A 14,404-nucleotide genomic window follows, 5' to 3' on the forward strand; every position below is an offset into this window, starting at 1 on the left:
ACTCTCATCCCTGATGATTGGCCATGCTGACTGGGGCTGATGGGTTTTGGAGTCCATGAGCAACTTGGGGGAGGCACAATGCTTTGGAACAAGGATTTAGCCATCATGACTAATGGCTATTGATAGATCTGTTGTCCATGACTTCATCTCCTTCCGAAGTCTTGCAAGCCATTGGCCATCGCATCATGTGCAATGAAATCCATAAAAGAAGAAGCGTATTCTTTTGTTTTGCCCGTCCTGAATCAAAGTCATTAGTTGACTATGCCATTAGTTGACATGGGCACACGGCTCACCTTCGGTCTGACATACCATGGTTGTTGGACCAGAACTGTTGTGTATGAATTAGTGGATCTGTGAATTAGTGGATCTCAGCGGCCTGCTTTGCACATCACTTTAAACCACAGTTAGGCTTAACTATACTGTCAAGGTGTTGTGCAGTATACTGGGCTAAAATCTTGGACACATTGCCATGGTTTGACTTGGTATCATGTCTGAACCTGGGTTTGTGGCTTGTCTCTCAAAATAAACCACAATCCATAACCAAGATTTTTTGCCCATGGTTTTAGCCCTGGGCATCAGCATGCTGCACATTCATCTTTAAAACATAGTTAACCGTGTGCAAACCAAGCCCATCACACATTTTAGTGGTGGGAATATTCTCCTCTTCTAGCTTTGCATTGGCTCTTTCTCATCACGTACCTGGTTCTAAACAATGAATTTGATTTATGTACTTGTTTTGCATGCCAAGGTCCTTTCCTTTTTTTAAAAAAAGGTGTGTGGGTTTGTCTTGTGTTGCTACCACTCAGAAGGCACCAAGATGGACTGACTGGCACATGCCCATAGAAGCCTTCTTGGGTGTCTGCAGGATCCCTTCCCCAACCCTGGTATTAGGCCTGAAAGGATCGTTTTGTTGTAGCCAATAGACTAGGTTGGGAGGGGAGCCATGTTCAGTTTATCCAGTTTGCATAGGTGCCCCTGGGCACAAAAAGTTTGGCAACCTCTGCAAAGCGTTAATATATTCTCCCATTTCTACTGAAATCTACTCAAATGGTTCCCCCGGTGAGTAATTAGAGTATTGGTTAAAATTAGCAATTCTTTTTGGTTTCAAGCTGGCAGGTCAGGTTGTGAAATGCTGCAGTGAGGTGGCGATAAATCTGAGATGTAAATTTTCCCATTTAGTTACACACAACTGCTTTCGCTGCTGGGAAAGCTGCGCACAGTGCTGTAACTTATTCAGTGTTGGTTTTATAGGGGTGAAATCCACATTTTCTTCAGTTAAGTGGAAATAATTTGTCTAGCCGCAAAAAAAAGAAACAGTGCAGTTACTTAGTTGCGGTTTTATACTATTTTAAGTGTTCCGAGTACAGAGAGCCGCTTCAGAAAGACTCTTTGGGCTTTCTTCCTCTCTCCGTGTTGGCCTCTGCAGGGAAAAGAGGCACACTTACAAAGGGGAGAAAGGACATGTATTTTTAGTGATGCTCCTTAAACCATAGCACCAGCCTCTTTCTTCCCCCCACAACCCACCAACCCAAAGAGCCATGTTTTGAAGCTGCCGTGAAAGTATGTTAAAGGAACTAACGCTCTGCTTGAATTCTTCCTTTGTAGATCAGACCTTCTCAATCACATGGCAAACGATCATGCATTCAATGTTGGGCTGCCAGATAACATTGTACACTGTGAGGAGTTTTTGGAACTTCTACAGAAGAAACTAGACAGGTGCGCTAAGTAGCCGAGTTTACGGAAAGACTGGATATGATCATTGTAACAAATAAGTTAGTGTACACGAGAGACTCTGTATATTGTTTTGGGGGTTCTTCACATCATTATCTTCACCTAAACCATTCCTCTTTGAACCCAGGTCCCTGATATACATAGCTTTTGTATATCAGGATTGGAAAGAGCAGTAGTGTCATGTATACAGTGGTACCTCGGGTTAAGTACTTAATTCGTTCCGGAGGTCCGTTCTTAACCTGAAACTGTTCTTAACCTGAAGCACCACTTTAGCTAATGGGGCCTCCTGCTTCCGCCGCGCCACCAGAGCACGATTTCTGTTCTCATCCTGAAGCAAAGTTCTTAACCCAAGGTACTATTTCTGGGTTGGCAGAGTCTGTAACATGAAGCGTATGTAACCTGAGGTACCACTGTACAAAAATTTGGGATGCTTCCAGATGTGTGTTCATTGTGGAACCACTGCACTTTTTTACAAACATGGTTTGGTCTTCATCAAAATGCTTATCCCAAACCATACTTTCCTTGACATTAACCTGAATTTCCCCTTACCACAGAAAATCCAGTAAATAAAAACAACCCATTGTACATCCACAATCACTACTGGAAAGGAGGTGGGGAGGATGCTTCTTGCATTTATTTATTTTTTTAAAAAGTTTGGAATTAAATCAATAGTAAGGAGTAGCTTGATTATCTCCGAATTGTGTTTATGAAAAAAAGAGCTTGATGCATAGGTCCTTGAGTATTCCGAAGCAACTCGGTTGGTAGAAAATGGATTTTTAAGAGCTTATAAAAGGGAGCCTGGGAATTGAATAAGTAATATTGTTTCATAGTTCTATGGATGAATTAGCAATAAAAGTTGGAGATGGTCTCTAAATGCAATCCCTGACCAATTCCTGAAGGCAGGAAATATGTGTGTGTGTGTGTGTGTGTGTTTGTGTGTGTGTGTGTGTGTGTGATGGTTGGAGAGAGGGCAGTATTTTTACTTACCAATGCAATATGCTAACATGTTAAAATGTTTTTCAAATCAGTTCAGTTACATTGATCTGTGAATCACGCATCCGCGCAAAGGGTCCTTGTGATTTTTGCTCAGGCAGCAGAATGAGATATATGGGAATCTGATAAATCAGCATTATATTAATGCCAAGCAGAGTCACTCTGCCCAAAGCTATCTGAAGCATGACTTACTAGGGTTCTTCCACACTGTAACAATCTTGCAATAAGCAATCTTTAAAATAATATTCTTGCCGTATTAAGTCAATCCATTTTTTCTGTGTTGAAGGGCATTTTAATCCAGTACCAATGATGCCAACAGCTAAATCTCAGTCTGTTGTGCTTGCAGTGGTTTATGCTTTGATTTTTTTTGTATTTTGTATTTTTGTTATTGCATAAATTTAGTTGTGTGTGTTTTTATATTCTTTGCTTCCATGGCTGCATAACTTGTTTATTCCAGTGTCAAATACTGTACAAGGATATAATACAGAAAATTTATAAAAGTGATTGTAAACATGTAAAAAAAATAAGCTCAGTAGTAGCAATAAATCAGCAGTCATATAAATTCTACAAAGCCAAACCACCAATAATTCCCAAAAAATGATTTAATTTTACATATTTACACTACATCAGTTGGCAGTGGTGGTTCCTTTAACACAAGGGATTAATGTGTTTTTTCTTTGGTAAGCCAATTCTATATCTGCTCTCCCCTTCCAGGGACAAATTTTTTAAATGGGTGGGGTCACCTACCTGTCAATCAACCAACCAACCAACCAACCAACCAACCAACCAACTGATGTTTGTCTTTTGAAAGTGCACTCCCATTGAGCCTTCAAGTAATCATAGAATCACAGAATTGTTGTTAGAAGAGTCTTCTAATCCAACCCTCTGCAAAGAAGCTATTTTTTGTCCAAGGTGGGGCTCGAACCCTCGACCCTGAGATTGAGTCTCGTGCTCTGCCAACTGAGCTATGCCAGCTCTTGCAGGGTGCTCCAAGATTATGAAGCAGTTTGCATCGAAACAGCTGCTGAAAAAGAGCGCTAACACATGCCTTAAGCCTTCTAATTCAGCATATGCTCCTGAAAACCTCGGAACTGCCTGAATCGGCAGGGGGGGGTGTATCTTGCTCTCTATAAATTTATCTAACCGTGCTGTCTCAGAGTAAGCTGCTGTCATCATAGTCACTTGAAGTAAGTGGCTGGTTCCTTACAGTAATGTCCCTAGCACCAGTTTGTAATTTTATTTATTTACTTTTAATCTTAGCTTGCAGTGTTTGTACTGTGAAAAAACCTTTCGAGATAAGAACACGCTCAAGGACCACATGAGAAAGAAGCAGCATCGCAGAATCAATGCCAAAAACAGAGAATACGACAAATTTTATATCATTAATTATCTGGTAAGTTGATGTACAGTCATACCTCGGGTTACAGACACTTCAGGTTGCACATTTTTGGGTTGCGCACCACACCGCACCGAACCCGGAAGTACCAGAATGGGTTACTTCTGGGTTTCGGCTCATGTGCAAAGCACTAAATCGCACTTTGCGCCTGCGCAGAAGCACCGAATCACGACCTGCACGTGTGCAGACACAGCGCTGCAGGTTGCGAACGTGCCTCCCACACGGATCACGTTCGCAACCTGAGCATCCACTGTATATGCAACTCTTATTTGACTGACAGTGCGATCCTCTATATGTAAACTCATTTTTTTAGTTCACTGGGACTTCCTGCCTAGTAAGAATGTCTGAAATTGCAGCCTGATTTGCAAATTGTATGCATGATGCCATCAAACTGAAGCAGGTTTAAGTCTCACCAGTTTTAAATCAATGGGATGCAAGTGCTTTGCCGGCTGGGGAGCTTGACAACGATACCAGGAAAGGTTCTAGAACAGATAATTAAACAGTCAGCCTGTGAGCAATTGAAAAAGGGTGCTATGATTACTAAAACCCAGCATGGGTTTCTCAAAAACAAGTCATACCAGACAAATATCTCTCTCTCTCTCTCTCTCTCTCTCTCTCTCTCTCTCTCTCTCTCTCGTAGAGTTAAAAGCTTGGTAGATCAGGGAAATGCTGCCACATAGTATATCTTGATTTCTGTAAGGTTTTTGACCAAGTCTTTCATGATATTCTTTCGGAGAATCTGGTAAAATGTGGAGTGCATGAGGTAACTGTTGCTCTTGCTTGTTCTTTGGCCATGTTCTGCAAGACGAAGTGACAAAATGAGCATTTCATTGTGGCCAAGAAACGGAAATGCCTCTTTCCGCCAAGGCGAATGGGCATGTTTTTAAATCCACCCCCCAAATGTTAATAATGAGGGGGAGACAGGTCAACACCAACAAGGCCTCCCCTACTGGTCATAGGGCCCAGGATGGTGGATACTGAGGAATGCTTTTTAAGTTCTTTGGTCCCAAGGCATTGGAGGTGTTATACTGCAGTGCTAACATTCTGATATCCGGTATCTCACTGGCATTTCACTAAGGCTGAATTAGTTTCCCAGCCACTATTAAAGCTTTCCCTTTCTCTTTAACTGAATGTGGACTGACATAATTGAAATGACAGATGTGTAGCCTCTCTCGTTCATTATTGCACACCCTGAAGCGTTTGGAGGTCATGAACCAGCTCTTCAAAACCATGTTTGATTTTTCTAAGAAGACGGAAATGTAATGCTATTGCCTTACAAGAGTGTTTTTATTGGGCAGTAAATATTGTATAAAACTCAAGAGTTACTGTAATAGCAGTAATAATTTTTCTAGTATTGCCTGTGTACTAGAATTTCACTTAATGGGATTATTTGTGCCTTATGGCTAGGAGATCCTGTGTGCTAGTTACTCTAAAGTAGTTTTCTGTGTCACAGTTTATTGTTGTTGTTGTTCATTAAATTTATATTTTGCCATTCATTGGAAGATTACAAGGCAATTTACAAATTTACAAGTTTAACTGGCCTGGCTTGCTTTAAGCCTGTCTGAGGGGCTATTCACAAAGTTTAGGTGTGTTTGCAATATGCCAGGACACAGAAGTAAGTCTGAGGCTTGTGTAACACACACCAACCACATGGAATAAGAAGAGGTAAATGAGCATGGGGGAAGGAGGGGATTGCCTGGCCCTTGGGCTCACCCTTCTGCCATACTACATGAGTGCCTGTGTGCCTATGCAGATAATGAAATGGTCCTGTTAATACAGTGGTACCTCGGGTTAAGAACTTAATTCGTTCCGGAGGTCCATTCTTAACCTGAAACTGTTCTTAACCTGAAGCACCACTTCAGCTAATGGGGCCTCCTCCTGCTGCCACGCCGCCGGAGCATGATTTCTGTTCTCATCCTGAAGCAAAGTTCTTAACCCAAGGTACTATTTCTGGGTTAGCGGAGTATGTAACCTGAAGCGTACGTAACCCGAGGTACCACTGTAAAGACTTTTAATTCCAGTAGTGGAGAGCAAGCCCAAGCCATTGGGCAGTTTGCTTCTGTAATTCTCCTGCAATGAACTTGTTGAAAGAGGTAAAATTCCCCGTTGCTTTCGGTATAGCTGGAAATTACTTAAAACCTGATGTAGCCTAAAAAATCTAAAGCTTTTGTTTATTCTAAACTTGGGGTCACTTGATACCATTAGGTAAAAAGGTAAAAAAGGTAAAGGACCCCTGGACAGTTAAGTCCAGTCAAAGGCGACTATGGGGTTGCGGCGCTTATCTTGCTTTCAGGCCGGCGTTTGTCCACAGACAGCTTTCCGGGTCATGTGGCCAGCATGACTAAACCGCTTCTGGCGCAGTGGAACACTGTGGCTGAAGCCCGAGTGCACGGAAACGCCGTTTACCTTCCCGCTGCAGTGGTACTTATTCATCTACTTGCACTGGTGTGCTTTCGAACTGCTAGGTTGGCAGGAGCTGGGACAGAGCAACAGAAGTTATCCCATTGCAGGGATTTGAACCTCCGACCTTCTGATTGGCAAGCCCAAGAGCTTAGTGGTTTAGACCACAGCGCCACCCGCGTCCCCACTTGATACCATTATATTGTAAGTGGTTAGGGAAGAGAACTCTTCCTCTACCACCCCTTTCCCACCCCTATTTATTAGCTTTTCATTAAAAAGCTAGCTGCTCGATATGACTACTTTCATGGGAGGCCGCGTGGTACTGTGGTGGGTGGGTGTGGTGAGAGAGGTGTTAATGTGAGGTACCGGTAGTTATCTCACTATTCTGGTAACATTAATGAATCTGGCTGCCGCACTTGGAGAGTTTACCCTCGAGAGTAGCATCTCTGAATTAATTACAGGATCCAAATTCCCTAATCTGTACTGACATCTTGTTACAGGCTGTTCTAACAAATGTACAGTGGTACCTCGCAAGACGAATGCCTCGCAAGACAAAAAACGCGCAAGACGAAAGAGTTTTTCATTTTTTGAGTTGCTTCGCAAGACGAATTTCCCTATGGGCTTGCTTCGCAAGACGAAAAACGAAAACGTCTGGCAAGTTTGTTTCCTTTTTCTTAAAACCGTTAATACCCTATGGGAAACCATGCTTCACAAGACGAAAAAACTCGGAAGACGAAAAAACTCGCAGAACGAATTAATTTCGTCTTGCGAGGCACCACTGTATGTCTGTGCGCCGTTTACCTGACACGTTGTAGCAGCTTTGATGGAGCTATGGGACTGGTCTTTTTGTGTTTGTGTGTGTGTTTTCATTTGCTATAAAATATTGCAATGGGGTCGTCGTAGATTTGTAAGACTCCATTTTAATCTCTTGTCTCCATGACTTTTCTGTTTTATTATTTAATAAGGAACAAGGGTAGGACAGGCCAACATACCTAGAAGTGGTAATAACAAACACTGTGTCTGAAGGGCCTACAATGTTGTGTGAATAAGGCGAAAACCCTTTAAAGTAAAATGCCACCTGGCTACTCCTGATCTAAGCACTAGCTAATAATACACTTAGCATTAGAGTAGCTAGATGGTGTTTTACTATTATTTTAAACATTTCCCCTTACTCCTCAGCGTTGTAGCTCCTTCGAACATAATGGCCCTTCTGTCTTCCCCACCCCCAGAAAAAAACATGCATTGCCAGAAAAAAGATATAAAATAAAAGTGGGTCGTATCTGTGGCACTCCAACTTACCCAGGGTCACATCTTGACAGAGAGTCAGAATTTTAACATAATCCAGCCCAGTATTAGATTTCGTGTCAGGCTATGTGCTCAAACAATGTTAAAGGTGGCACAGACATAATTCTGTCAATTTGGCCCTAGAAATCTTCATTATATATATATATATATATATATATATATATATATATATATATATATATATATATAAAATTAAATATTTATTGTATTTATTTATTACCTGATATATACACTACCCCTTGGAGGACAGTTGACCCTTCAAGGTAGTGTGCAAAATTACACAAAATATAACAATTTTAAAAACAAAATAAACATAATTTGTACTACCAAACCAGCCAGTTTAGACTTTTGTGGCGGCTAACAATAAAAATAAATAAAGAAATACATACATACATACATACATACATACATACAGTACATTCTCCCACAGTAAAACAACAGTATCTTAACTCTAACAAGCTATTACAAGGAGGCAAATGCTTTACTGAAAATGTGAAAATGTAAGACATGTAGGTGAAAACTTATTCCGACTGGTTTCGGGAACTGACTATTTTTAAGGATAGGAGTGGTGTGATGATCTGTATATTTTAACAGGTCTCATATACATATAGATACATACATATATACATATTAGTTCTATTAATGTTTGTTTTTTTAATTATTGCTTTCTTTTCTGTGTTTTAAGCTGTTTTTATTTTAGCTGTAAATGACCTTGAGTGGCCTCATTTTGAATTATTTACATCCACTGTCTAAGACTAAGACTTGGAGCATTGACTGTTGCTGAAGTATAATGGATTCACGTTTGCTCTGTGCATTTTTCTTTCCCCTCCAGGAATTTGGCAAGACCTGGGAAGAGGTTCAGTCCGAAGATGACAGAGAATTGTTGGACAACCAGGAAGAGTAAGAGTTGTATTTAAAGTTTAGAGTGGTGGGAAATCTGTTCTGCGGGCTTGGCAACATTATGTTGTAAAAAAAGTGGCATTCAGGGACAAAGTAGGTATGGCCAAGAATGTTGATGAATAGGATTTAATAGGATTTCCAGCGTTATTTAGTGTTTTATAGCAACCATGAGGAGCCATAGAAGATACAGTTCAACATGCTATGTATTCCCACCCCACTTATAATAATTTTGCATTTTAATGTATGTCCTTTGCAGTTAGGGCATAGCAATAAACTGCATGGACTACCCTTCTAAAGAAGCAGGGCCCACCATATTTCCCCAATTCTCTCATAACCCCCATGAGAGTCAGAAAACAAAGCAAAGGGGCAAGTCCCTAGGGGAGATAGCACAGAAAAGCTAGGCCCCAGTGCGCTACAAAATTTTGCAGCCGTTTTTTATTCCTTCATTAAAAGTTCTCAGAAATTTAGGGTTAGGGGTTGGAGAGGAAATGGGGGTTAAGAGGAGGTGAAACTGAGCCGCTGGGAATAAAATACAATTCCTTTTCTAGCTGTTATTTCGGAGCATGGCCACTAGCTAATGGTTTTGATTACTATAGAGATGGCATTGTCCAACTGCACACTGGAAGCAAACCAGCCTCTGTGGAAATGAAGTATTGCTTTACCTTGCACTTGTTCCTTACAAGTAAACACACCCATACCCTTCTGCAGTAGAGTGGTACCTTGGGTTAAGAACTGAATTCGTTCCAGAGGTCCGTTCTTAACCTGAAACTGTTCTTAATCTGAAGCACCACTTTGGCTAATGGGGCCTGCCACGCCGCCACCGCGCGATTTCTGCTTTCATCCTGAAGCAAAGTTCTTAACCCGAGGTAATATTTCTGGGTTAGCGGAGTCTGTAACCTGAAGCGTATGTCACCTGACGCGTATGTAACCCGAGGTACCACTGTACTTTGCATTGACATAACTGCCTGACAGTCTGTGAAGTTGATTCCCGTTTACTTTCATGTTGGATAAGTTGAAGCAGAATTGGGCCCCATGTCTGTAGCATCTCCATATCTTTCAGAAACCTTTGCAAATCACCAACTTCAACTGGCTTTTTGCACTGCTTTTTTGTTGTTGTTGTTGTTGCAGAGACTGGTCCGGCTGGGAAGAACATCCCGTTTGTGCAGTGTGCCTTTTCTGTGAAAAGCAAGCTGACACGACAGAAAAGCTCTATTCTCACATGGAGGTAAGAGGCTTGTTCTACTTTCTGTATTAGATCTTGCTTTGGAAAAGGGGGAGGATATAATTTGATAGCGTTCAGGTGCCCTGTTCTAGTTCAAAAACCCCCAACTGTTTTATGTCATTGTTCCACAACATGGTGCCTTCCAGATACTTTGGACTACAACTTCCATTCCTTAATCAGTGTGGTGTAGTGGTTAAGAGTGGTGGTCTTGCAATCTGGGGAACCGGGTTCGCGTCTCCGCTCCTCCACATGCAGCTGCTGGGTGACCTTGGGCCAGTCACACTTCTCTGAAGTCTCTCAGCCCCACTCACCTCACAGAGTGTTTGTTGTGGGGGAGGAAGGGAAAGGAGAATGTTAGCTGCTTTGAGACTCCTTTGGGTAGTGATAAAGCGGGATATCAAATCCAAACTCTTCTTCTTCTTCTTCTTAACATTATCTATGCCCACCAGGGCTGGTGGGAGTTGCAGTCCAAAATATCTGAAAACCACCATATTGGAGAAGGCTGCTCTGTACTTTATTAATTTCAGCAGAGAGAATGTTTTTGGCCACCTTTTAGCAGAGTTTAAAACTTTGCATTTATAATAAGGAAAGATTAGAATCATCATCAGCATCATACTGATTGGAGTCTTCTTGTACTCATGCTATGTTATTATTGGCAGGTGTAGTAAATAAATAAAAGATTTTAATGCATCTGGGACTGGGTACAATTTGTCCAGGCTTCTCTGATAAAACACAAAATGGAGAAGAAAATGAGAAACAACCCAGTGGGGACTGAAGAAGCTCAATGGGCAGAGAATACTGGCTGGCGGGGTGGGTGGGTGGGTGGGTGTAGCTTAGAGTCACTTGTACCCTGAACAGAAGCATGGCACACTGCAGCATTTTGTTGCAGGACCCCACTTGTAAAGGTTAGCATTTCAATAATCCACTTGAGAGACTTATATCCTACTTAGGTCTCTCTTAATAGGTCTATCTTAATAGAATATGCATGCTGAGTACTGAAAGCCTGACTTTCAATCCCTGGTGTTCACAGTTAACAAATTCCAAGGAGCAAGCTTGGCAAATACCATGCAGAGTAAAATAGCCCTCTGCTAGGTGGAACAGTAGTTTGATTTCCTGTGATGCTGCTTGTAACGTCCTAACAATAGTAGCATGAAGAATTTTCAGCAATCTTACAGCAGTAGTCCGTAGCCTGTAATCAAAGCAAACTTGCTAAGGTGTGCCTGTTCTTTATAAACTTCAGGTGTTTCCAATTTGAAAAATTCTTAATTATTCACAATTAGAAGCCCTTTTTCCTCTTCCCAAATTCCAGGAGGCTCATGGATTCGACCTGCTAAACATTAAGACTGAGCATGGTGAGTAAAAAGCATATACTGTATCAGAGACCTCTACCGCTGCTGGAAATGTGTCTTCTTAGAAGTTCAGGACCAGAAGTCAACCTATGTCACTCCCAAATGTTTCAGTTTTGACAGTTCTGACCTTTTCTGAATGTAAAAGGGTAGCATGAGATACATATGGTGGTTCTCAAGAAATCACTGTAGTAAGCAGATTGAGGACAGTATGTATTGTTCTTGTTCTGTTAGTGCAAGGATTTACTCCTGTGCAACAAAGCAGCCTGTGCTTCCCCTCACATGTGCTTCCTCCCCAAATCAGCTCTGGAGAATTGGGGGAAACCGCAGAAAAGATTTAGATACCTCCTTCCCCTGTTCCATCTTAAGACTATAACTAGACACACACTCCATGGGTCGAACATAAGCCAAAAAAAATGCTTTCTCCTTGCTCCCACTAACTCCCTCAATATTCTGTTTACCACCTAGCCCAATGAAGACTTCTTAAGAACTCAAAAGCTTGTTAGCTATTTTGTGGTATATTGATTGGCTTAATAAAAGTATTATCCTAATTTGGATTTATTTATTTTTTTAATGGGTCAAAATGGTTACCTTCACTGCTTGTGTCTTCCAGTCCCCCTTTCCTCCTGCACCTTAAAAAAAATAATACTTTTCTCTGCTAGGTTTGAATTTCTATCAGCAAGTGAAATTGTTGAACTTCATCAGAAGAGAGGTCCATCAGTGTCGATGCTACAGTTGCCAGGAGAAATTCCAATCGAAAAGGGAGTTGGTAAATCATATGGAAGAGGCCAGACATATAACACTTCTGCCAGCCAGATCCATGTGGGATCAGCCACAGTAAGAGTGTTTTCGTTTTTCTCCAGCGTTGTGCTCAGTGCATGATAGTGACCTGGTTTGCACGGCACAGTAAGCCAAACTTTAGCTTACAGAGTCCATGTGAATGTGCAGCCCCCCACCCACCAGAAAGGAACTCACAGCCACTTTGCTGCACCCCATATCTTTTTTACTGCCCTAAGAAAAATAAGCTTTGGCTTAATAGTGTGTCCTTTGAACCCAGACTTGTGGTTAAGTTCTCACTAACCATGATCTGTAGCCAAGAGCAAACCTTGGTTACAGGTTGTAATTAGTGCAGAGACAGCTTAACCATAAACACATTAAGCCAAACCTTGGCTAAGCTCAACACATCAGTAAAAAGTACTGGGGAGAGGAGCAAAGTATCTGGGAGCTCCTCTCCTGGAGCCTGCAAAGTCTCAGTAAGTCATAGTTTGACATACTGTTTCATGAGAACCATCTTAGTGTCTTGTAAATGAGACATGGATTCCACATTCTCTGCCCTTGCTGTACCATATGGGCCTGCTTTGTCTTTTCCGAAGACTTAATAAGTGTTATGCGTAGTATCTGATAGCCACATACCTTTTGAGTAAAAGGGCGATAGAACAGACTGCAATGTCCGCTTTGCTTGGGTATTCCCCAAGTGATATAATACAAGGAATGCAATATGCCCGTTGGTGAAAGTGAGCTGTCCTCAACCACAAATTTACATTTTCACTTTGGCTGTGAGTAACAGACCCAACTCCTGCCCTGCACCCAGAACTCACAGTGCAGTGAGTTGGATGGAACCAGGTCATTACTCCAAGCGGAATAAATCAAATACAGGGTGGATGTTTAGAAATAATATACAGTATTATTACCTTAAACAGACCATAAACTCCTGCTAAGATTTCTAATCACTAAATGTTTTGATTTATGTGGAAGAAAACATACTGTGCATATATTCTTGCCCATCCAGATATTGGGGCTGCTTCCCCAGCAATGTGGGGAGCAGTATTAGGAAACATGTTTAAATATTGCACTCATGTGGGAGGTCTCAAATTGTCTCTCTTTCCCATGCGATTGGCACCCGCCTACATGGTCGTAATATTCATATGCATACTCCACACTAGGCTTTGTCAGCTGGGATATGCAAACAGTAAGGTAATGCCATGTGGAAGCAGGACCAATGTCGCAAGTTAAAAGCATCTTTGTAAAGGGGACTTTTCAGTGACAAGGTATGACGCTGTTCTTCACTGTTCTTTCCAGGTATTATTTTCCTACCTATGAAAACGATACCCTTCTCTGTACGCTCTCGGACAGCGAGGATGAATTGACAGCTGAAAAACAGAAAGAGGATGTGCCTGTCATCAGCGAGGATATTTCTAACATAGAGGCTCTGAAACGGACGAGTGTGTTAAATCAACTTCTTTGTGAGGAGATAAATAATGGAGAACCTTGATAATTAAGTGAAGCATCTTTCTGAATACGCACTTTCCTCGCAAAGCAAAAGGTGATTTGGTAACTTTGACAGGCTGCAATAGACCCACTCTGAGTGAGAAGCTAAAAAAATAAATTAGAAACTAATCCTATGTTCTTATTTTAGCCTGACCCCCTCCTTTGGTAATTCTTCACAGAACTCTAGCCCAATGGTTGCCATCAATTTGATTTGAACTGATTTTATAATGAATCGATTTTAGAATGCTGTATTATTTTACTGTTTTAGCCGCTGTGAGCCTGGCTTCGGCTGGGGAGTGCAGGATAGAAATAAATTATTATTATTATTATTATTATTATTATTATTATTATTATTATTATTATTATTTATTATTGCAAGACAATGCACATTTACTGAGTCGATCTGCATTCAGTTAGGCTTGCTTTTGAGAAACCGTTTAGGATTGCAGCTATAGCGCTAGATACAGAATTAGTTTAGCTGTTGGAAACATGCTGTCATGTTTATTGGTATGGATGCTTTTTCAGCGGAACATCTCCAATCAAGCAACTTTTATGCCTGCTGATTTACAGCTGTAAACAGGAGACAGCCTAGCCCCTTATGTATACTATGTCGTGATGTTTAGAGTCTGATTAGCAGAACAGGATTTCAGCTTCCTCCATTCAGATCAAATCTCTTGTTTAAAGCCGAATACAGGAGATAATAGAGTGAAGTATTCATGTTGAGGCTAATTTCTACTCTGGAATGCTCTTAGGGCCCGGTCATATGTTACACAGTGGTATGCGAACTGCTTCCTTGTCGCTTCCTCCCTTGCTGCTTACTTGGACACAGCATCATTCAGGAAA

At 41.4% G+C, this 14,404-nt stretch overlaps 1 protein-coding gene across 2 annotated transcripts in view; it reads left to right on the forward strand.

Moving 5' to 3' along the window:
• ZNF277 (zinc finger protein 277) overlaps positions 1-13,891 on the forward strand; it is a 39,007-nt gene extending 25,116 nt beyond the window's left edge. For both annotated transcript variants that reach the window (XM_083463653.1, XM_083463652.1), the window contains 7 exons: positions 1,606-1,716; positions 3,985-4,117; positions 8,658-8,725; positions 9,854-9,950; positions 11,257-11,299; positions 11,956-12,130; positions 13,373-13,891. In XM_083463653.1, the coding sequence (XP_083319779.1) occupies positions 1,606-1,716; positions 3,985-4,117; positions 8,658-8,725; positions 9,854-9,950; positions 11,257-11,299; positions 11,956-12,130; positions 13,373-13,565 (820 nt within the window). In that variant the 3' untranslated portion in view covers positions 13,566-13,891. The remainder of the gene's footprint in view (positions 1-1,605; positions 1,717-3,984; positions 4,118-8,657; positions 8,726-9,853; positions 9,951-11,256; positions 11,300-11,955; positions 12,131-13,372) is intronic.
• The last annotated feature ends 513 nt before the right edge of the window (positions 13,892-14,404 follow it).

This window comes from Podarcis liolepis (assembly GCF_965112155.1).
Source record: "Podarcis liolepis genome assembly, chromosome: 10".
NCBI lineage: Eukaryota > Metazoa > Chordata > Lepidosauria > Squamata > Lacertidae > Podarcis > Podarcis liolepis.